Genomic DNA, 24,938 nt, shown 5'->3' with positions numbered 1-24,938 from the left:
AAAAAAATCCTAAAATTTGTATGGGACCATAAAAGACCCTGAATAGCCAAAGCAATCCTGAGCAAAAAGAACAAAGCTGGAGACATCATACTAACAGACTTCAAAATATACCACAAAGTTGTAGTAACCAAAACAGCATGGTACTGGCATAAAAACAGAAACATACACCAATGGAACAGAATAGAAAACCCAGAAATTAATGCCTGCATCTGTAGCCAATTGCTTTTTGACAAAAGTGCCAAGAACATAGATTGGGGAAAGGATAGTCTTTTCAATAAATGATGCTGGGGAAACTGGATATCCACATATGGAAGAATGAAACTAGAAACCCACCTCTCCACCTTATACAAAAATCAACTCAAAATGGATCAAAGACCTAAGGGTAAGAATTGAAACTATAAAACTACTAGAGGAAACCATAGAGGAAATGCTTCAGGACATTGGTCTGGGAAAGGATTTTATGGATAAGACCTCAAAAATGCAGGCAACAAAAGCAAAAAATACCAGATGCATTATATCAAACTAAAAAGCTTCTACACAGCAAAGGAAACAACACAGTGAAAAGACGACCTACAGAATGAGAGAAAATATTTGCAAATTACTCATCTGACATGGGATTAATATCCAGAATATACAGAGAACTCAAACAGTTCAACAGCAAAAAACCAGTTTGGTTAAAAAATGGGGAAATGGTCCGAATAGACATGTATCAAAAGAAGGCATATAAATGGCCACAAACATATGAAAAAATGCTCAACATCACAAATCATCCAGGAAATGCAAATTAAATTCACAGTGAAGTATCATCTCACCCTAGTTACGATACGGCTATTACCAAAAAGACAAAAAGTAATACGGTCAAGAATGCACAGAAAAGGGAACTCTTATACACTGTTGGTGGGAGTATAAACTAGTACAGCCACTATGGAGAATAGTATGGAAGTTCCTCAAAAAATTACAAATAGAACTACCATATGATCCAGTGGTCCCACTACTTGTCATTTACCCAAAGGAAAGGAAATCAGTGTATCGAGACATCTGCACCCCTATGTTTATTGCAGCACTATTTACAATAGCCAAGATGTGAAATCAACCTAGGTGTCCAACATCAGATGAATGGATAAAGAAAATGTAGTATATATACACAATGGAATATCTCACAAAAGTAAAGAGTAGAATAGGGGATACTAGAGGCTGGAAAGGGTAGGCGAAGGAAGAGATAAGAAGAGATTTGCTAAAAAAAATACAGAATTACAGTTAGAAAAAGCTTGAGTATTCTATACCACTGTAGGACGACTATACTTAATAGGTAAAACATTATATAGTTTCAAAGAGGATACTGAATGTTTCCAACACAGAAATGTTAAATGTTTGCGATTATGGATATGCTGATTACCCTGAGCTGATCACTGTACCTTATATGTATTGCAACATTGCTGTGTACCCCACAAATATGTGTAATTATAATTTACCAGTTAAACATTTTTTAAAAGAGAGACTAAAAGAAATAGCAAATGAAAATGGGTCTTAAGACTAAACTATTTTTCTGTGGGTGCACACTTACAAAAAGCAATAAAACTATAAAGGCAAGAAAGTGACTAATAGAAAATCAGAATAATTGTTACTTCTATGGAGAGGGAGGGATTGGGACAGGGTTCATGCAGGGCCTTTTGAAGTCATCTGGGTGATTCACCCAGAGCAAGTTTTTTTCCTTCATCTGGGTGAATTCATGGTTACAAGAATGTTTGCCTTATAGTAACTTGTTAAGCTATATGTTTGTTTTGTATGCTTTTCTCTGAATTGGCTTTATTTTTTTAAAAAAGATTAAAAATAGTCTTGAGCATGATATTACCTGTAGGTTTTTTAAATAAAGGGATTTTATCAGGTTGAGGAAGTTCCTTTCTATTCCTAGTTCATGGACAGTTTTACCATGAATAATTACTGGATTTTGTCCAGTCCTTTTTCTGCGTCTATGGAAATGATTATGTGGTTTTATTCTTTATTTTATGAACATGGTGAATTTCAGTAATTGGTTTTCAGTTGTTAAACCGATCTTGCATTTCTGGGGTAAGTTCTACTTGGTCATGGTTTATACTTCTTTTGAAATATTGTTAGATTTTGTTTGCTAATATTCTGTTGAGGATTTTTATATCTTTAATAGTGAAGGATATTAATCCATAGTTTGTTTCTCTTGTGTTTATTTGGTTTTGAGATTAGCATAATATCAGCCTCATAGAGTTGGAAGATATTTCCTCTTTCTTTGTTTTCTGGAAGACTGTGTGACCAGTGGATACAATTTTTCCTGCAAATATTTGGTAGAATTCACCACTGAAACCATCTGGGCATGGGGATTTCTTTTTGGGAAGATATTAATTACGAATTCAATTTCCTTGTTTGTTATAGATCTATCAGATTTTCTGTTTCTTCTTGAGTCAGTTTTAGTAATTTGGTTTTTTTTTCCAGGAATATTTTTGTTTCATAAATTTGTCTAATTTGTTGGCATAAAGTTGTTTATGGTATTTCCTAATAATCCTTTTAATTTCTGTAAGGCAGTGTTTCTCTTTCATTCATCACTTTATTCACAGTTTTCACAATTTGCATCTTTTTTTTTTTTGGGTCAGTCTAGCACTAAAGGGTTGTCAATTTTGTGGATCTTTTCAAAGAACAACCAGCTTCTGGTTTTATTGATTTTTCCCCCCTTTATTGTTTTTCTGTTTTCTGTTTCATTGCCTTTTTTTTTTTTTTTTTTAACTCTAATGTTTTTATTTTCTTCCTTATGCTTGCTTTGGATTTAATCTACTCTTCTTCCAGTTTCTTAAGGTTAAATCATAAATAATCGATTTGTGATCTTTCTTCTTTTCTAATATAGGCATTAGTATTCTATATACATTTCCATATTTTGTATTTTCATTTTCTTTTAGCTCAAAATATTTAAAAACTTTTATTGTAATTTCTTCCTTGACTCATTGCTGATTTAGAGGAAATTGAGAAAGAAATTTCAAAAATTTAGAAAATAAATTGATTTCCCAAATTTTCTTCTGTTGATTTCTTCATGAATTTCATTATGGTCAGATAGTAGTCTATTTTATATGAGTTCAGTCTTTTTATTTTATATGAATTCAGTCTTTTAATATTAAAAGATTAATTCTGTCTCCTAGCATGTGGTGTTCTGGAGAAAGTTCCACGTGTACGTGAAAAGATTGTGTATTCTGTTGTTGCATGGAATGTTCTATAGATGGTAGGTTAAGTTGGTTAATAATGTTCAAATTTTCTATATCCTTGGTAATTTTCTATCTAGTTGTTCTTTCCTTTAGTGAGCATAGGGTGTTGAGCTCTCCAACTATATTGTTGAACTGCCTATTTTTCCTTTGATTTCTGTCAGGTTTTGCTTCATTTGTTCTGGGGCTCTGTTCTGGGGCTCTTCATTTGTTCTGGGGCTCTGTATATTTCTAATTGTAACTTCCTGATGACTCTTTCTCATAAAACCTGCCACTGTATCTCTAGTTACCTTTTTATACTTAAAATCTATTTTGTCTGATAGAGCTGCTCCAGCTCTCTTATGGTTACTATTTACTGTAACCTTTTCTTTTCAATCTATTTGTATCTTTGAATGTAAAATGTATCTTTTATAAACAGCATATAGTGTAACCTTTGTTTTATTCAGTCTAACAGCCTTTGCCTTTTGATTGGTGTGTTTATTCACATTGAATGTCATTAATGATATGGTTGGGCTTATGTCTGACATTTTGGTGTTTTTTTTTTTTTTTAAATTATCTTGTGTCATCTTTGTTCCTTTGTATTAAGTAGATATTTTCTGGTGTGTCATTTTGATTCCTTGGTTGATCATTTTAAACTGTATTTTTGGGATTTTAAAGGTAATTATTTTAGAGATTGCAACATGCATTTTGTCAAAATCTACTTTGTGGTAATATTAACTTAATTATGTAAAGTACATACATTTTACTGTAAGTATATCTCCATTCTCTCTCTCATCTTTTGTGCTATTATTGTCATTTATAGTACATTTCTATTATATCTAACACAGGGTTATACTTATTGCTTTATACAATCTTATGTCTGTTAAAAAGGTTAAAGGAAAAAGAGAAAACATTATTTATAGAGTCTTTTGTATTAACCTGCATATTTACTATTTCTGGTATTCTTCATTTTTCCTGAGGGTTCAAGTTACCATCTGGAGTCATTTCCTTGTTCCATTATAGTTCTGTTCTCTTCCTTGTCCTTTGTCCTTCAAATATTTTATTTAAAAAAAAATTTTTTTCTATTATGTAATATTTCTTCCTTTTCACTATTTTTTCTTTATGTATTATGTTTATTCATTCTTATTGCTTAGACTTCATTTCTGAAATGATGTATTTTTGTATTTCTCATTCTTTCATCAAGTTCTGTCACCTCACTTCTGAGTTGTCTGATTCTAATTTGTGTTGTTCATTTATGACTAGTATCTTACTTTAAATACTTTGACTGTTTTGAAATAAGTTATCAGTTTAATTTGTTCTATTTCTGTATCTTTCTGGCATACTTTTATTGTCTGTAGGGATGTTATTCTTCACTTTATCCTTTTCTTATTTTTAATATTAACTTATTAATGGGATTTGATGTTAGTAATTTGTTTTCTTATTTTCAGGTGAAACTGTTTTGCTTGAACGTTTAGAAGAAGGCGGAGTTCATAAGTTTTCCAGTTTCACAGAACTCTCATGTCTATGTGTATATGTTTAAAAAATAATGGCAGCTAGCTTTCTGGATTGCCTGGCTGTCCCACTTTCCTTCTTCTGCTTTTTTCTGTACCTTATTTTTCCATTGTTCTCCTGTACCAATCATGCACGCTTTTCAGTCTGCTCCCAGTGATTTCTCTTCAGTATGACACTTTGTCTGGAAGGGAGCCCAGGAAGGACAATTTTGAGAGTTCACAATAGGTTAAAGTATAGTGCTAGACCTTTCAGTGCCTGACGATGAATTCATTGTATTCACTTACTCTTGAAGTGGCCAGAACACCTCATAGCTGGTTGCTGTTCTCAGATTGGTCTACTAAGCTTTCCAATGTTGTCTGTTTTATGTGTTCTGTCCTGCCAGATGTCCTATTGTTTCTTTCTCATATCCTGCAGAGGTGCCAATATCAGTCATATCTTAATGGCTGTTGGTAGTTTTCTGTACCATTTTGTATCCTGGGTTTTACCTAGCTTTGTTGTGAATGTTGTCCATGGGGTTTGGGGTTCATTACCTAGTTGTTCTCTGTTTTCACGTGGAGGATTCATGGAGATTTTTCAAAAGCTTTGCCATCACTGCTGACGTTGTCTTCTTAGATATTATTACAGCCTCACTGTGGTGAAGGGAAGCTTCCTTCCAAGGTTAAGTTCAGATGTCAGAACTCATGACAGCAGTCCTGTGGTATGATTAAAGAAAGATTTATTACTCACACAAGTGGGCAGTTCTGAGAGAGGAGCAGAAGTTGACTATCTGGGAGGAGGTCCAGAAACAAAAACTAAATGAGGGCATGCAGGTGTTTTATAAAGGATAAGTCCAGTTGGTGCAGAGTTCAAAAGAACCACCTTGCAAAGTTCAAAGAATCTCAAAGAGCTAGCAAGAGGTGCCTGGGAGGTATTGACAGTGGTGAGCTTTATCAGTAAGTTGCAGAATGTGACAGACATAGGCAGGAGATGATGCTCAGAGATTGCAAGCACTATATGAAAACTTCAGTGAGGTTGGGGGGAGTCTCGGTTTCTTTTCTGTGGTCTCCAGTGTGGTGATCCATTTTTTAGTTTCTGTTATTGTTGTGACCTACTATTGAGGAACTGGGCTTGGATCTTACCTGCCACCTTGGTTCTTAGCAGCCATGATCAACTCCTCCTTGAAGTAACTTGTGTTTCCAGATGAGGATCAGGAGGTAGGCTTACTTGGTAATCTCAGCCAGAGAGAAGAAAGGGGAATACTCTGTGTGGTTATTCCTACTTTCAGGAACAAGTCATAGTTGACTGGACAAATCATTATATCACCCTTGCATGATGGTGTTCTTAGTTCTGCCTTTTGTTCAGCTCTCTTAATTACATATTTTCTTAAAAACATTTAATTTTATCAAGCATCCCCAGAGTGTTTAGTAAGTCTGCCTAGTTTGTGCACCTTACCATTGTGTGGGATCCTTGGTTTATAAATAAGCTAGAGTTCTACTCTCAAAAAGGTTATCTGTTATAGAGTTGTTGGATAGGTAAACAGTTATAAAACAGTTCACTAACTGTTATGAGAACATAGAGAAAGAAAACTAACTTGGCTTGTGGCGGGAGGAAATTAAGAATGGCTGTGAAAAGAAAGTGACATTTAAATTTAATGTTAGGGCCAGGCTTGGTGGCTCACGCAATCCCAGCATTTTAGGAGGCCAAGGTGGGCAGATCACCTGAGGTCAGGAGTTTGAGACCAGCCTGGTCAACATGGTGAAACCCCATCTCTACTAAAAATACAAAATTAGCCAGGCATGGTGGTGCATGCCTGTAATCCCAGCTACTTGGGAGGCTGAGGCAGGAGAATCGCTTGAACCCTGGAGGTGGAGGTTGCAGTGAGCCAGGATCACACCACTGCACTCCATCCTGGGTGATAAGAACAAGACTTTGTCTCAAAAAAAAAAAAATTAATATTGGTATAGTATTTACTGATTCTAAGAAGCCATTGATTTTAAAAACTTACTGATTTTAAAAACTACCACATGAAATGTTCACATTGTAAATGTTACCCTTATATCAGAAATGTTAAAATATTGAATATATGTGTCTTAAAATTGAGGAATCATTAATGAAAGTGTTAAGTAGCAAGCATAGTGCTGAATGGCTTTTGCATATGTTATTTAATCTTCACAGTAACTCAGTGAGGATAGATTATTACCTTCCATTGACAGATGAAGAAATAAAACTTGCAGAAATGGGGTCAGTAATAAGTGTCAAGGGGGGATTTAAGCTTACCTCTGAGTTCTAAGTTTATGCATTCAATTAATATGTAAAATGAATATAGCTTTTAGGGATTTTGCCTTTTCCATATGTTTATTTTCCTATGTTTAGTTCAGTAGAGTGAATTTCAACTTTTCACTTAATGATATACAAAACTTTTTGAAGGCTTTTTTTCCTCGAGTTTTTCAAAGCAGTTCTTTAAGATGGTAAAATGCCAAGTAACTTAGTTTTAACTACTCTTTATTTTTCGTTTGTGTTACTTGTCTTTTTTGGTAGCTTTCTCAGTTCTCTCTGTTTCCACCATGAATTTTGGAAGACTTTAGTGTGAAATATACAGGCCTGTTTAAAATTGAACATAAACTGTGCCATCACCCTGTAAATCATATAGTCTCTTTAGTAAATTTAATAAAACTGTCCGTTTAAAAAGTGGAAGAAAGCACTTCAGGAGAAGGTATTGTGACAGTTATCTTTGGGAAATGAGAAGGAATAGTAAGCTTTTCACTTAGGAAAGAGAGGATTAAGGAAAATGAGAAAACTGGTGATATGGGTTGGCAGTGCAGGTATTTTGTCTGAATTTATAATGCTTTAGACTAAGATCATTCCATGTGCAATCACAGATGGTAATCCTGCTTACACATAAAAATGATCTTAATTGCTTTTAATTTAGTATGCTGGTAGTCTGTTGGATAGTAGAAATTGTCAGTTAACCTCAAGGACCTGAAAATTGAATCATCTTCCTTAAGATATATGATACCTTTAATTTCTCTTCAGTAGCTTATGTTTTCCCTTCGTTTTTCTTTCCCTTCCTCCCTCTCTGCCCATCTCTGCCTCCTGGGTGGGCTATTGGGAAACTTGGATTTATGAAAATATCAAAACATGTATTTTCTTGAATATTATTTTGACTCAAAACGTGATTTGTTCATTATTCCAGAGCATTTGCTTATTCTTTTTTTTTGAGACGAGTCTCGCTCTCTCGCCCAGGCTGGAGTGCAGTAGCATGATCTCGGCTCACTGCAATCTCCGCCTCCCGGATTCAAGCAGTTCTCTGCCTCAGCCTCCCAAGTGTCTGGGATTACAGGCACCCACCACCATGCCCGGCTAATTTTTTTGTATTTTTAGTAGAGACGGGGTTTCACCATCTTGGCCAGGCTGGTCTTGAACTCCTGACCTTGTGATCCACCTGCCTCGGCCTCCCAAAGTGCTGGGATTACAGGCGTGAGCCAACGCGCCCGGCCCTCAGCATTTGCTTATTCTATAACTCTCTCTGATACTCTACAAAGTTCTGTGCCTTAAGTACTAACTAGGCTGTCTACTTTTCCTTTTAAAAAGTATGTATTGCTTGTGAAAATTTTGGATCTGCTTTGTCTCATGAACATATTCTACCACGAACAGGACTTGTTTTTGGCCTGAATATAGTGAAAAGCCAGCTAAGATGATCATTTGCTGGAGCTAGACTGGGGTTTGCAGGGACAGTGCTACCTGCATGCCATTTTGGCCTCATGTTTATGTTTCATTCTCAGTTATCAAAACCATAAGAAGTGATGGACAAAACAGGCTCAGGTTCTTTGTTCTTCCACATCAAGAAGGAAAAAACCTATTGCTGATATAAATCTACTTCAGCGCCAACTGTAACCCCTGTGATTTTTTCATTGCTTATCTTTCTCTGTCTGATGACATGAATTACGTGAAAGGATGGAAGCTGTGAGTCCAGAGATGGTAGTTGAAGAGTAGGATTTGACGGCAGTGCAGACAATGAAAAAGCAGTGCCCTCTCTCTGCCGGGTATCTTGTACTGAATTTGAGGCTGCTGCCAAGTTAGAGACTATTCCCAAATGCTTGTTTGGGGCTTTTGGACACCTTAAAAATATACATGAATTCATTATGTAAATTATTTTTTATAGGTGTATTTGACCTAATGGTATGTATTACTCAAGATTTATATGTGTTAATGTGAACTAAGATCATTTTAATGGGAGAGGTGACGTTATGATAGAAGAAGAAAATTTAGAAATAAATTTAAATTTTTCTCTTTGTGTTAATAGGCAGGCAGTGGTTAAAGGTTCCCTTCCACATCCTTTTGCCTTGACGTTATTTGAGGACATATTATACTGGACTGACTGGAGCACACACTCCATTTTGGCTTGCAACAAGTATACTGGTGAGGGTCTGCGTGAAATCCATTCTAACATCTTCTCTCCCATGGATATACATGCCTTCAGCCAACAGAGGCAGCCAAATGGTAAGTGATCCTTGATTTTTAAATTGCAAGTGGGAACAGCTTTGTAGCACTCTAATGTCTGGCTTTAGTGAGGATCAGGAGGAGGGAGGGCATATCCAAAGATAGTTGGCGGGAATAAAAAAGAGTTAAAATCCTACTTGGGAGGCTGAGGCAAGAGAATCACTTGAACTTGGGAGGCTGAGGATGCAGTGAGCTGAGATTGCGCCATTGCACTCCAGCCTGGGAGACAGAGCAAGACTCCGTCTCAAAAAAAAAAAAAAGAGTTAAAATCCCAGCACTTTGGGAGACCGAAGCAGGCAGATCACATGAGGTCAGGAGTTTGAGACCAGCCTGGCCAACATGGTGAAAGCCTGTCTCTACTAAAAAATACAAAAATTAATGGGGTGTGGTAGTGTGCACCTGTAGTCCCAGCCACTTGGGAGGCTGAGGCAGGAGTGTCACTTGAACCCAGGAGGTGGAGATTGCAGTGAGCCGAGATTGTGCCACTGCACTCCAGCCTGGGCAACAGAGTGAGACTTTGCTCAAAAAAAGGGGAAAATGTAAAAGTATAATTCAGGTTAGGCAATAGCCTAGACCATTTGTAGCTTGTCACTACAGACCATCTCAGCCTTTTTGGGTCAGCAGTTTTAGAGGTGGAGAAGAGAGAGAGAATTTAAAAATTGAGATAGCTTATATGCTAGGCTTATACACAAATGAATTTTTTTGTTCATATTATTTCTTTCAATATGTAGTTGAATGTGTTGATGTGAGTGTGTTTAAAAAACAAACTCTTGGGCCAGGTGCGGTGGCTCATGCCTGTAATCCCACACTTTGGGAGGCCGAGGCAGGTGGCTCACTTGAGATCAGGAGTTTGAGACCAGCCTGGCCAACATGGTGAAACCCCGTCTCTACTAAAATAACAAAAATATTAGCCGGGCATGGTGGCGCAGCTTATAATCCCAGCTACTTGGGAGGCTGAGGCTGGAGAATCGCTTGAACCCGGGAGGCGGAGGTTGCAGTGAGCCAAGATCGCGCCATTGCACTTCAGCCTGGGCAACAAGAACGAAATTATGTCTCAAAAAAAAAAAACACACACACACACACATACCAAAAAAACCCCCTCTTCTTTTTAAAGGGAAACTCCGTTAATCTAGAATGTATTTGAATTTAAGTACCTCAGCTTGCTAAATAAAATACCTACTTAAACTTTTCTGTGTACCCCTCCCACCTCGTTTTCCTTAGTTTTGGTTCTGTGTTTGGTCAGCCTTTACAATGACTCGGGCTATGACTGCTGAGAACTTGTAAGAGAGGACTGGAATTAGGTTTAAAAGGAATATGAGAATGTTAAGGGTTTGGCACTTTTGTGTAAATAAATGTCTGGCATCTGTCTGACTGTATTTCAGGTTTTATTACATAGCCAAAAATGAAGAGATTTTGCAACATGTGTTGCTTTATATTAGCTCTCTCCATTTAGGGGGAGATAATCAAATATTGAAAGTGTTATGTTGGAATCTGATGATCATGGGCCCATAAAAATGTTTTTAAGTGTATGTGTTACTCTTCTGTACAAAAGAAAACGTTCAGTCACTTGTATTAATTTTTTTATTCTTCATAGCCCTCAAAAGAGAATTTTCCCTGTTTTTTGTTTGTTTTTTGAGATGGTGTCTTGCTCTGTTGTGCGTTTATGTGATCACGGCTCCCTGCAGCCTTGAACTTCCAGGCTCAAGTGATCTTCCCACCTCAGCCTCCCGAGTAGCTGGGACTACAGGCATATGCCACCACACCTGGCTAATTTTAGTATTTTTTATAGAGGTAGGGTCTCACCATGTTGGTGACCCAGGCTGGTCTCAAACTCCTGGGCTCAAGTGATCCACGTGCCTTGGCCTCCCAAAGTGCTGGGATTATAGTCACGAGCCACCGTGCGTGGCCTCCTGTTTTTCTTTTTAAATGGCATTGTTAGTCCTTTATGTTTTACTAATTTGAGAATTTGCAGTTATCTTTCATGTTGGTTACTTTTATCTTTCATGTTCCATTGGTCTCCATCTTATGTTGATTTTTTTCTATGAGTATTGTTTAGACATATTCCTTTCCATAATTTCCAAAGTTTGCTAATTAGTTTTCTCTGATTTTCATTTTCCCCTTTTTTCTGCTTATCCCTTCTATGTTAATCTTCCCAAGGCATGACTTTTCAACATAATTACTTTTCTTGGCTTTCAGTGTCCTTCACTTTAATCTATTCCCATTCTTTGTATTCATTCAGCTTTAGTTCCTATTAATCAATAGAAATGTTAACCTCCAGTTACACTGTTCACCTTATTATCTTACCCAGTTTATAGCCCCCAAAGTTTTATTCAGATAACTTTACCATACTTGAAATGTCCTGTTATCTATCCTTCCTATCCTTGAAGGCTCCTGTGCTATATACTCCACAAAGCTCTTCTTCAATTCTTTAAACCTCAGTGGTTTTTTTCCCATTTGACTCTATACTTATTGTCTATAATGTGCAAAATAGCACTTAGTTTTATTGGGTTTTTTTTTTTTTTTAGTTTTACTTTTTGTTAATTTTGTTTAACTTGACTAAATTGTAACCTCTTTTAGGGCAGGGACCTCTTGCTTTACTTCTTGTGTATTCCTCTTTGGATACAAAATACTATGTAAATTCACACCGATTAATTCCCGTCTTTGCAGATGGTTTGATAGTCAAGCACCTGCATGACATTTGGTAATAATTTTGGCTTATCACAGTTGTTCATGTTATGGTTGTTAACCTTTGTGTACTTAGTAATCATTGGTATTAATCAATGTGATTTATATTTGACAGCCACAAATCCATGTGGAATTGACAATGGGGGTTGTTCCCATTTGTGTTTGATGTCTCCAGTCAAGCCTTTTTATCAGTGTGCTTGCCCCACTGGGGTCAAACTCCTGGAGAATGGAAAAACCTGCAAAGATGGTAAGAAGATATTATCCAAAATGAAAAATTTTATAACTATTGGAATTCTTCATGATTTGTTTGCTCTGTAATCAGCTCTCTAGGTTATACTGCTTTGGGAGACCAGTCACTTAATTTCACAGTCTTCACACATGGTTATAGAATAGGAGTGTTTTGTTCTATGGCATCACTTGAATGCTATTTTATAAATTATTTTAGTGTTTTAAATAACATATTTTTGAAAAAAGTTACATGTTTTATCTTTTCTGTCAAATCTCATAGTCATTGACATCACAGTTGATAACTATGGAAATGAGTATTCTCATAAAGAATATATTTTTAACAGGTAGCATTTGTGAATAAAGAACCTCTGTGAAAGAAAGTATGTTTATTAAACTTTTAGCTACAAAGAATATCATGAGATATATTTTATAACAAATTATTTAAGGATATTTTAAATTGCTTTTTAACAACAGAGAGATGCTTTCAGAGCTAGGAAAAAAAATCCATATTTAAAACAAGTTCTTTTTATACTTAAGAAACACACTTTGCCTCTTCTCCTTACTCTTAATTCCCTAGAGAGAGAGGGCATGTTGGAGAAAGTATACTGATTTAGGACATTTTAAGGGACTTCCAGTTTGGAAGAACACCAGTTCTTCTGTTTTTCTTCTTAATGAGAATGTTATTCTTTATTCTCACCCCTATGGATCACCATCTGGTTCTCTAGCAACCAGCAAGACCTGGTAAGAAAATTGTTGTATTTAGCTGTGGCTTCTTTATCTAACTCTGAAAAGCAGAAGCCTGTGTTTTGGAGTGTGTTAGAGTCCCTGGCAAGGGGGCCAGGGAGTCAGAGAGATGGAATTGAGTCTGTGTACAGGATGTTTGTTATGACTTGGCATTGATAAATTATCCTCATAGTAAAAGGTGAAGCTGGCTGACTCTTGTCAAATGGTTTCCATGGCAGACAACAATTTGGTTTCAATTTAAAACAAAAGGTTTTTGTAATGTTGCTTTTTTCTTTAAAAATGTAGCCTGACTTTAAAACAAGATTTATTTTAGCAATAATGGTCTATCCGCTCCCTCACAGCAGTGCAAGTGTACATATTTAACCAGTTTTGAATTTCATATGTGCATTTGGCATGTAGTAGCCTTAAGTTAACTGTTCTGTTTTGATCACCTTGCTCAAATTAACAGCTCTGTGCCTTCTTTGTGAAGTTCTAGGCTGGCTCCTTTTGGTTGTTAGCCGGGGCAGTGAATTGTACAAAGTTATTCCTACTTGGTTCCTGCAGTGGCATTTGGGCTGTATTTTCTTCAAGTTGGAATTCATTTATAATTAGCTCTAGAGTGAAAGAGCTGATATTGAGAGGCTTCACTCCTCTTCTCAGTTTTTTGACTTGTAATTGCAGATTGATTCTTGAAGTTTATATGCCAGTATTTTGTTTTGGACTCATTTATTTAGCTGGGAATCTTTTCTTATTCTTTGAGTGGTCAGTTTGCTTACTGTCTTTTATTAGCTTCTTATAGTTAGATGATTTTTTGCTGGTGGTTTACTTGAACATTTAAAATGAAAAAAAGATTGAGCTCAGTATCTTCATTCTTGGTTATGTGGTTAAATATTTGGGGCTTGGGCTTTAAACAGTTCATAAATAAACCTAATTTAAAATTCAGTGAAATAAAAATCTGAAAATCTTTATTTTTTAATACTATTGGTAAGTATTAGTTAATATTTCTTGAGTACTTAAATGTTCAGTACCTTCCTGAGTTTTAGATTTATCTCCTTTAATCCTTATAGCAACCTTATAAGGTATAGATGGGGAAACTAGGCTTAGCGAGATTAGATAATTTCCCAAAGTTTGTGTAGCTTCTTGAATCAAATTATGTTGGATCCACAACTCTTAACCACTGTGTTATGTTTATCTGGTTCCTTCCCTCCATTGCAGCTGTTTGCTTCTCCATAGCTTGCTTTGTCCTCAATTCTGTGAGGTATTGCCCTGTATTTCTCTTTGTTAAGACAGTGTTACTGAGATGTAACTTATATACCATATAAAATCCATCCATTTTTTAAATTGTACAATTCAGTGACTTTTTAGTAAATTTACAGAGTTACGCAGTTATCACCACAATCCAATTTTAGAACATTCCTATCAACCACAGAGATTCTTGTCCTAAATTTCTTTATCTGTTTTTAAAAAAATGCTTCTTGAACAAAGGATCTATATCCTACATCTCCTTCTCCTTTAATACTCAGCTCCTTAGCTTCTTAGTCATTACATAGTCATTATTCATTGTACTTTTAAATAGCTGGATTAATTCCAATGAAACCATAGAGTGTATCACAACTTAATTTGGAGAGTTAGCCATTAAACAACTTGACCTCAGAGTAGACTCTTCCTATTTCACTGTATTACTTTCCATTTCCACTCTAAAGAGAGCTCACATCCTTTTGTGTTAATTTATGTATATTTTATATTTATTTTATATTTATTTTTCAGTTCTTGATTCTTTATCTAGAGCAGGTAAATTTTACCTCTGGGTTTCAAACTATTGTTCATTTCACTTTGTTGTTCTAGGTGCCACAGAATTATTGCTTTTAGCTCGAAGGACAGACTTGAGACGCATTTCTTTGGATACACCAGATTTTACAGACATTGTTCTGCAGTTAGAAGACATCCGTCATGCCATTGCCATAGATTACGATCCTGTGGAAGGCTACATCTACTGGACTGATGATGAAGTGAGGGCCATACGCCGTTCATTTATAGATGGATCTGGCAGTCAGTTTGTGGTCACTGCTCAAATTGCCCATCCTGATGGTATTGCTGTGGACTGGGTTGCACGAAATCTTTATTGGACCGACACTGGCACTGATCGAATAGAAGTGACAAGGCTCAATGGGACCATGAGGAAGATCTTGATTTCAGAGGACTTAGAGGAACCCCGGGCTATTGTGTTAGATCCCATGGTTGGGTAAGAAGCTCTACTGATAGTAAATTCTGTGTGGTGTTTCTGTTTTTCACAGGTTCCTAAAAACATTGACTAAGATAACATGACATATATATTGGTTTCCAGTAAACAGCTCTTTAATGGCTGTCTATTTTTAGGATATGGTGATTAGAATACAATCTCAAGTTTAAAAATTGCTAGTTTTTTGCCTTGGATGTCTTAGATATTTTTTCTTTCTAAATTAAGTCCATGTTTGCTGACTTTGGGTGTTGTCTGCAGGTTTTGCTCGGATTGCATCATTACCATGAAAAATGTGGAAAGAAATTGTTTTCAGAACTCTTTCTCTTCCCCTAGAAGCTTTAATTCCATTTTCAGTACTTTATAGTAAGAATATAGCTTACTTTAATTTCCCTAAATACATGAATGACTTGATTTCCAAAACTTTGTCAGCCCATGCAGCTTTACTTCTAGTTTGTTGTTGTTGTTTGTTTTGTTTTGCCATGCCACCCTGATCATAGTCCAGGGAAGTACAACTTTTTACATACTCAACAATTTTATTGTTACTTTGAGATTTATTCGGAGGACAAGCGTAGTGACAAATTACACCTCAGTATGTACCAATGCCTTAGAGGCATGTAAACATCCAGGAGCCATAAGAATCACTTAGCACTGCAGGAAGAAATAGTTATTTTGAGAATTCAGTTTGCCATCTGACTAATACTGCTGGGATAAGCCTTTTGTGTCAGAGATGACAAGCCATCAAGCAAAAGAGAGAGAAAATTCATGGAAAAGGGCACACAAAATATTAAAATAAAAAAAAAAAAGAAGTAAAACTGTAATCTCATTATTGGGAGGCATTTTCAGGATTGGCTCTAGAACACGCTGTTTGATCCGAAAATTTCCCATAATCTTATATACTGCTGGGATAAATGTCTTAAACACACTCTTCATATGGTTTTTTTTTTTTCCCCTTCCTTGGCATTAACTGATGATACCAGTGTAATAGGAGGGGTGGATCTCACCTTTAGAATATCTGAAAGTTACATTTTATTATCTATTTTTAGCTCATTTTTTGTATACTTCTATAGGTACATGTATTGGACTGACTGGGGAGAAATTCCGAAAATTGAGCGAGCAGCTCTGGATGGTTCTGACCGTGTAGTATTGGTTAACACTTCTCTTGGTTGGCCAAATGGTTTAGCCTTGGATTATGATGAAGGCAAAATATACTGGGGAGATGCCAAAACAGACAAGATTGAGGTTTGTTTTTTGCTTTTTCATTTTCAAGCCACTTTTATAATGGGTTTTGGGTCGACAGTATAATAATTTGAGTACAGATATTCTTTCTTCTTAACAGTTGTCTGGGGTGCCAAAGGTACCTTTTACAGAAATTTTACTCAATCTTCATGATTCTAGGGATAATATATTCTCTTCCACATAATCCTAGGATGGAGAGATGTATTGGTATGAGAAATGGCTGCTGATAAGTTTCTAGTCTTAAAAGCTTATGTAAGTGATTTTCCTCATTTTGGGTAAAGCCACTGCCTGAATTTCCTAGGGGCAATTTCTGCAAACCAAAATTATCTAAGATTTATACTGGAAGAACTGGCTGTCCTAAGTTAGGAAAACAAAGCCCATATGTGTCTGTCTGTCTGTCTGTCTGTCTGTCTATCTATCTATCTATCTATCTATCTATCTATCTATCTATCTATCTTTTATTGGTGTTACTGGTGTTGGTGCAGATGGTAGAATATATTAAATATTATGATGGTTACATGCAAACAATTTTAAAATTGATTTATGGGCTGTGTGGGAACAGGACTAATTAACCAAAGCTTGGGAAAAAATATTTACCAAGTGGTAGAATTAAGTTTGTGGCAATCAAATAGATTATGGTGAAAATAATCAGTGATTAATATTTTATCACAATGTTTTATTAGTGGCATATATCCCTGATATTGGTGTTAAGTCTAAAATTAACAACTTTGAATTAGACTTTGCTACAGGTCTTATGGATCACATAGATAGAACAGAGTTAGGTCTCAACTTTCCTTTGGGGGAAACTTCTCATACAAGGATGGCTTTAAATGGCTCTTCAGAGAGACACTGTACACATCTAATGGACAGAAAATTCAGACTCTAGAACAGTTGTTTTAGAAAGGTATTCTGTAGAGTGCCCATGACTCTGAGGGAATAATGACTTAAAGGCCTTGCTTCCAAAATGGAAACTTGGAATAGAAGAAACCCCGTTAGTATTCCACCAGGCTCAAATACTGAAAACGGCATCTGTTGTTCTTGCAGCTGGTTTTCATTAATAGAAAATTTTGCATAGACTCCATAAATTTTCTCCCTGTTAGTATTTCACTGCCTCCCACTCTTTTCAAATCCAAGTTGATGTTTGGATCTTTTAACAGTTGGAGTGCATTGCTAATGAGACAAAGGTTATGAGTTCATGTTTCAGACAGGCTTTTAGCTTCATTTTGGTCTGCTTGAATATAGATTGCCTACCTAATCCCATCTAGTTGACAGCTGTGGATTATGAACTATACATGAGTGTATAGGTATGAGTATGCTTAGGAAAACAGTTTAAAGCCCATAAGTTTTAGAAGAATATCTGTAGCAAGAAAATTTACCTAAGGGAATGCACTGAATTTATTATCACGTAGGGTTTTTTAAATTCCATATTTGGTTTTGCCCATCTTAGCCTGCTATAACTGACTGATTAGCCTGAAAATAAAATCATTTGTTTCTTACTGGGAATATTTCAAGTCTTATTTTCCTCACTTTAGGTATAATACTATAGACTGGATTAAGAAAATGTGGCACATATACACCATGGAATACTATGCAGCCATAAGAAATGATAAGTTCATGTCCTTTGTAGGGACATGGTTGAAATTGGAAATCATCATTCTCAGTAAACTATTGCAAGGACAAAAAACCAAACACCACATGTTCTCACTCATAGGTGGGAATTGAACAATGAGAACACGTGGACACAGGAAGGGGAACACATCACACTCTGGGGACTGTTGTGGGGTGGAGGTGGGGAGGGATGGCATTAGGAGATATACCTAATGCTAAATGACAAGTTAATGGGTGCAGCACACCAGCATGGCACATGTATACATATGTAACTAACCTGTACATTGTGCACATGTACCCTAAAACTTAAAGTATAATAATAAAATTTTAAAAAATAATAATACTTTAGATACAGAAATTTATTCAGAATAACAAATAGTTCAGAAGGGATTCAGATAAAGACAATTTATGGAGGTTCCGAGTGACCGTCTTTAAGAATAAAAATTAATACACTTTATATAACAATATATAACATTATTAAATAGGATTTATTTTCCTAGTTTGCAGTGAGTGAAGTAGATTTTAAAATTAGAATTCCTTTTCTGACCTCCTTGTTATGTTTTCTTGAGCTATGCATATATATATATATATATATATACATATATATATATATATATACACACACATACATACAGTGGCGTCGTTGGCTCCCTCACCCCTTCTTTACTTCTTCCCTGTATGGTACCAGCATCCTTAAACCTGTTTTTAATTTTTTTCATTCATTCATTCGTTTGTCCATTTGTTCCTTCATTCATTCATTCTTTTAATCTGCAAAGGCTCTGTCACCCATAAATCTTATTTTTAGATCCGTCTTTCTCCTTCTAGGTTTGCTGGAACACAGCTGCTGTTTGTTTTTTGTCCCCTTTTTATAGATTGATGTTTGTGGTAAATTTACTTCTGTATACATGAAGACCTCCCTTTATAATTTCCCCTGGAGATTCTGATGAGTTTTCACTATTAGGACATCAGAGCCTTTATCATTTTATTTACATAGGCATGTCTATGAAATAGAGCATATAGTTATTTATTCTCTTCTTATATTGATGTAAAATCTGATACTTGGCAAACTAAAGAAAGAGTGCAGCTCTTTGTCTGAATTAGTCTTGCATAACTAGGGTAGAAAATCTGGGGTTTTCCATCCTGAGACTAGTAGTGATTCTAGGAGCAACTGCTACTACCAGCTTTTCATCTCCCTTGATTTGATAATACTCTGAACTTGAAAACTTCTAGAAAGATGTAATTTAAAAAATCCCTCTTTTTCCAAGAAGTGTATTTGCTAGCCTTTTGTTAGTGGCAGCTGATTCCAGATACTGATCTAACCCTAGTCTGGGTGACATTCTCCCTTCTAGTCCCATTTTTCTTAGAAAGCTCCCTAGCTTTTGTCATGCCCAAGAATGAAAGCTGCTTTTCGCTGGGACTATAAGAGAGTATCAGATTATGGTTGTGATAACCCTGTTCTCTTCTGAAAGACTTAAGAGTCTGTCTGGTTGGCCAGGCGTGGTGGCTCACACCTGTAATCCCAGTACTTTGGGAGGCTGAGGCGGGTGGATCATGAGGTCAGGAGTTGGAGACCAGCCTGGCCAACATGGTGAAACCCTGTCTCTAATAAAAATACAAAAATTAGCTGGTCGTGGTGGCGGGCACCCGTAATCCCAGCTACCAGCTACTTGGGAGGCTGAGGCAGGAGAATCGCTTGAACCCTGCAGGCAGAAGTTGCAGTGAGCCGAGATCATGCCATTGCATTCCAGCCTGGGGGACAAGAACAAGACTCTGTTTTAAAAAAAAAAAAAAAGTTTGTTTGGGATTACACTGTTGTATATGTGTTTATAGTACATTTGGAAAGAAAAGATAATTATTTGGTAAATTATTATGTAGCAAGGTAAGACATAGTAAACCTATATGCCTTGAGTGGATCACATGGGAAAGTCTCATTGTGTTCATTCATTTATGCTACCTGCTCGCTTAGTGGAAATTCTTTAGATCAGCTTCTCACTTCCTCTTTTGTAAGTGGTGATGTGACCAGATGCTGGCTACATTAGGGAAACCAGGGAGAAGGAATGGGGAATTCTGGGTATTAGATGTGTTTTTATATTGTACAGAGTTGTAGAAAGAATGAATAGATTTAACCTCAGGTTTATAATAAGCTTCTGGAAGGAGGGATTGAACGTAGTGCATTGCTAATGATGTCACATTTTTTAAAAGATGGTTGTGGTATTTGGCTCCTGCTTTAATAGAATAACATATATGTGAGGGTATGTCTGTTTTCCCCACTTGTCAGGTGATAGTGGCCACCTATCTGTAGGTGTTATTTAAAAGGTGCCTGCTAGTACTTGTTTATGTCTCTTCTTCATTATGCTGAAATGACTTCATTGTCTTTTGTGGACAAACCTAGTTTACTTGTCTGCACAGTACTTCTGCCACCACCCCCCGCTCCTGATTTTTACTATATTGTTGTGGGGCCTTCCCATAATAAGCACTGAAGCATTAGCAGAAAGAATAATTTCAATGTTTTTGATAGAGGAAAGATCAAAAGCCTTTATTTCTATTTTGTATGACCCTGCAGTAGGCAGAACAACCTTGTTTCTTAACAGCATTCCTTTTTTTTTAGGATCAGGTTTTACTGCTGAAAACGTTTGTTGCACTGAGGGCCTGTAGTACTTCTTACTAATAGCCAAGATATATCGTTGATAATTTATAGGTTTAAAGCATTTTTGCCATGGTGTAAAATTAAGAATGTACTATTAGCTTATATTTTCTTGAGGTTGCTTTTCTTGTTATATACCCATTTAACTGATTGACAAAATCAGTATGTCTCTAATCATTGGTTTTATTGAAAACAATAGTATTGTCATAGCTAAATTTTTCTCAGTTTCTTTTTTCTTTTTCTTTTCTTATTTATTTTATTTTATTTTATTTTATTTTTTATTTGAGATGGAGTCTCGCTCTGTCGCCCAGGCTGGAGTGCAGTGGCGCGATCTCGGCTCACTGCATGCAAGCTCCGCCTCCTGGGTTCACGCAATTTTCCTGCCTCAGCCTCCTGAGTAGCTGGGACTACAGGTGTCTGCTACCATGCTTGGCTAATTTTTTGTATTTTTAGTAGAGACGGGGTTTCACTGTGTTAGTCAGGTTGGTCTCGATCTCCTGACCTGGTGAGCCGTGTGCCTCAGCTTCCCAAAGTGCTGGGATTAGAGGCATGAGCCATTGTGCCCGGCCTTTTTTTTTTTCTTTTTTGAGACAGAGTCTCACTCTGTCGCCCAGGCTGGAGTGCAGTGGCGTGATCTCGGCTCACTGCAACCTCTGCCTCCCAGGCTCAAGTGATACCCCTGCCCCAGCCTCCCGAGTAGCTGGGATTACAGGCGCATGCCACCACACCTGGCTAAGTTTTGTATTTTTAGTAGAGATGGGGTTTCTCCATGTTGGCCACGCTGGCCTTGAACTCTTGACCTCAAATGATCCACCCACCTCGGCCTGCCAAAGTGTTGGGATTATAGGCGTGAGCCACCGTGCCCAACCTATTTTTTCATTATATAATTTTTATTTTGGTTTCTCCTCCCTACTTTCATTTCTGAGTTTCTACTGACAATGCAGCAACAACTGATAGTATAGATAAAAAGAGAGATTTTCATGTCTACTGTAAGAACACGTGTATTTGCTTTAAATCTTAGAGTAAGCTTCCCTACTTTAAGAGGATACAATGTCCATAGCTAGTTTTGTACAAATCTAATTTTACCTGGCACAACCTTCTTGGGAAACAGAAACAAAGATTATTAGAACCTTTAGTACCAAGAACTTTTGAATAAAGAAGGTATTATTTTGTATGATGTGTACTGAAAACTTGGCATTTGCTGAATGTTCTGTTTCATATTCTAAGCCTGAAATTGCAGGGCTGCATTTTCCTGTGATAACTTCCTTTATTTCATCAATACCCTAATAAGGAAATTTGTTTCCCAAGTATTCAAACTTCTTTTTTAAAGGAATTTCTTTGTCTGGCATCTTAGCCTTTGTACTGTTAAAAACATATAGGAACCTGTTGATAATTTTTTTTACTGTTGGTTTGTAAGATTAATTCCTCATTAAGAAATTATAATAAATCTATTGTTGAGATAAGCCTGTTCTGATAATATGACAAGTATCAACAAGTACTTCCTTTTGAATCTTTGCCAATTTATAACATTGTGTTTCTTAAAATTGATTATACCTTCAGTTTGAGGCTGGGCACAGTGGCTCACGCCTGTAATCCAGCACTTTGAGAGTCTGAGGTGTGCTGATCACTAGAGGCCAGGAGCTCGAGACCAGCCTGGCCAACATGGTGAAACCCCGTCTCTACAAAAAATACAAAAATTAGCCGAACGTGGTGGCATGCGCCTGTAATCCCAGCTATTTAGGAGGCTGAGGCAGGAAAATTGCTTGAACCCAGGTGGCGGAGGTTGCAGTGAGCCGAGATCAGGCCACTGCACTCTAGCTTGGGCAACAGAGCGAGACCCTGTCCCCCCAAAAACAAAAGAATTTATTTTAGCTGTGCTTAAAAAGAATGAGAGCAAGGAGGGCAGTTTTCCCTTGTTGACATATTAATCTTTTCCCTATTAGGTTTTCGGGGCCTCAGGACAGTGAGGCTTTCAGAAGTGTCTTATGAAGCAGTTGAGTATAACTGACCAGTATATTGACATTCATCATCATGATGCCTTCATCTGGAACTCTGTTCTCAATTGTTTTGTTTCCTGGAGTAATTCAGGTTTTAGAAAGCTTTGGTCACAGTAGCAATTTTTAGCTCTAACAGAAAAAGAGCCTAGTAATTGCAAATGTTTAATATTCAATGCATGATTCCTTGCAAAAAATATTATAAAACTACCCAGAGTAACTATGATACTTCAATTCTTTTCATATTTAAAATCACTTATATGTACTCAGACTTAATGTATCTTGAAATAGGTTAAAAGGCTTTGAATATAGCACTGTAATTGCCCCTACCTCTCTCAAACAGGTGTGTGGTGTCCGTTTATTTCACCTACTGGGTCCAAAGCATTTCTTTATACTTGTCACCTCTGTGAGATTTGGCATGATTGAAATGTTATTTCCATGGATAAATATTCTATGTTTTAAAATCCCATTTATGTGAAATTATATTTTATGTTCTATGAAGTTGTATCAGAAAAAATATACTCCCCAACCCTCAGTCATATCTGTCTCCCTTATGTATAAGCTTTTAATTCACTGCTTGTTTTGGATATTGTCTGGAACATTAGAACAGAAGTGGTTCATTTTGGGCATAATTTGAGTTTCTCTTCTAGAACTTTATAGCATTCCAACTCTAGCACATTTTATGATGGTTGCTTGCTTGTCCTCCTGCATCTGTTCCTTGAACTTGTCTTGTCAAGTGAAGTTGCATAGCAGCAATTTTGGTAGTAGACTGGCTGCATTCCAAGATTGCATGGGCAATCCTGTCTTGACATTTAATGAGCTGATGAAATGACTTAAAAACTGGATGTGATGTCTGTAGAAGATTTGCCATTACTTCTTCTTTGTGCAGATAATGTTATGGTTAACCCACGTCTGTTTCCTCTTGTAGCCTATATTCTCAGTGTGGTTTAGAATATTTCAGAATGTTAAACCAATGTGCCACAGTGTGGTCAAAGCAGCTGAAACCACTGGAGACTCTGGTTCAGATTTGGAGTTAGATTTTAGAAGTGACAGAAGCCTAATTTCAGTTTAACTAATTAAACCACTGTGAGGTAATACAGTGAAGTACACCCTTAAGAGTTGCCAGATTTAATTAACATTGGCACAGTTTTAAAGCATAAGTGTAATCTTTTGGAATTGCCTAAAGTGGTTCATTTGTTCTGGGTTCAGAATATACAAACAAGCTTTTGCCAGGATTTGTGTTATTTTAAACATAAGGGGCTTAAACTGTATTTATAGACCTAGTAACCTGTCCAAAACTTTTACAGGAATATGAGAAATGGAATAGTGATTTCTTTAAGACAGAGCAACATGTTCTTATTTCACTATGGTAACTTGTGCCCGGTAGAAAAAGATTGTGTGGCTGGGTACAAGAGAAATACTTAGTGGAGAAGCCAGTTTTCTAATAGTGTCACCTCTACAAAAGTAATGGAAGGAAACATTTCAGAAATTGGACATTGTGTGAAGGAAAATACATTATCTGTGTGTTTAGATGCAAAGTCTCACAGTCAGATATTGTTTAAGCTGGTGATCCCTTAATCTCTTTGGAGGATCCTTATAATTCCTTTCTATATCATATTAACAAAAATGATAATAGCGTTTATTTAATTTTTTTTTTGAGACTGAGTCTCGCTCTGTCGCCCAGGCTAGAGTGCAGTGACGCAGTCTCGGCGCACTGCAAGCTCCACCTCCTGGGTTCATGCCATTCTTCTGCCTCAGCCTCCCGAGTTAGTGGGACTACAGGCGCCCGCCACCACGCCTGGCTAGTTTTTTTGTGTGTTTTTAGTAGAAACGGGGTTTCACCGTGTTAGCCGGGATGGTCTCGATCTCCTGACCTCGTGATCTGCCCTCCTTGGCCTCCCAAAGTGCTGGGATTACAGGCGTGAGCCACCGCGCCCGGCCAATAATAGCATTTATTAATAACAGCAGTTATCATCATCATTATTATTTGTGTGTCCTTGGACTTGCTTCTTACCTTTTTCTCTTCATTTTTTAAAAATTGTGGAAAATGTCGGAGTATAGAAAGCAGAGTAGAGACGACCATGAACTACCTAGTTTTACCCATTGTTAGTACATGGCTGATCTAGACTGCAGTGTGTATTAAGCGGGAGGGCTAAGGAGATGGCAGAAATTGATTTTCTAATAATATATCTGTGGTCTTAATACTTTCTTTTTGACATAGCCTAAAATAAATGAAAGATCAGGTCTTTGTCGCTCCTTCTAACTAACCTCTTAGCTAGTGTTTTATATATAAACTTGCAAATGTGACAAGAAGAAAAAAAGTAGTTTTTTTTCATAAAAGATGTGTGTGTGTGTGTGTGTGTGTGTGTGTGTGTGAAGTAATTTTAACTTCA

At 36.7% G+C, this 24,938-nt stretch overlaps 1 protein-coding gene across 1 annotated transcript in view; it reads left to right on the top strand.

Moving 5' to 3' along the window:
* The window catches only part of LRP6 (LDL receptor related protein 6), a 152,104-nt gene that overhangs the window by 72,341 nt on the left and 54,825 nt on the right, over positions 1-24,938 (top strand). The window contains exons 4-7 of the mRNA XM_054443733.2: positions 8,992-9,188; positions 11,989-12,120; positions 14,670-15,066; positions 16,131-16,302. Of these exons, the coding sequence (XP_054299708.1) occupies positions 8,992-9,188; positions 11,989-12,120; positions 14,670-15,066; positions 16,131-16,302 (898 nt within the window). The remainder of the gene's footprint in view (positions 1-8,991; positions 9,189-11,988; positions 12,121-14,669; positions 15,067-16,130; positions 16,303-24,938) is intronic.

The sequence above is a fragment of the Pongo pygmaeus genome, chromosome 10, assembly GCF_028885625.2.
Source record: "Pongo pygmaeus isolate AG05252 chromosome 10, NHGRI_mPonPyg2-v2.0_pri, whole genome shotgun sequence".
Classification (NCBI taxonomy): Eukaryota; Metazoa; Chordata; class Mammalia; order Primates; family Hominidae; genus Pongo; species Pongo pygmaeus.
Note: the sequence above shows the minus strand (reverse complement) of the source record. Positions and strands in the feature narration are given on the sequence as shown.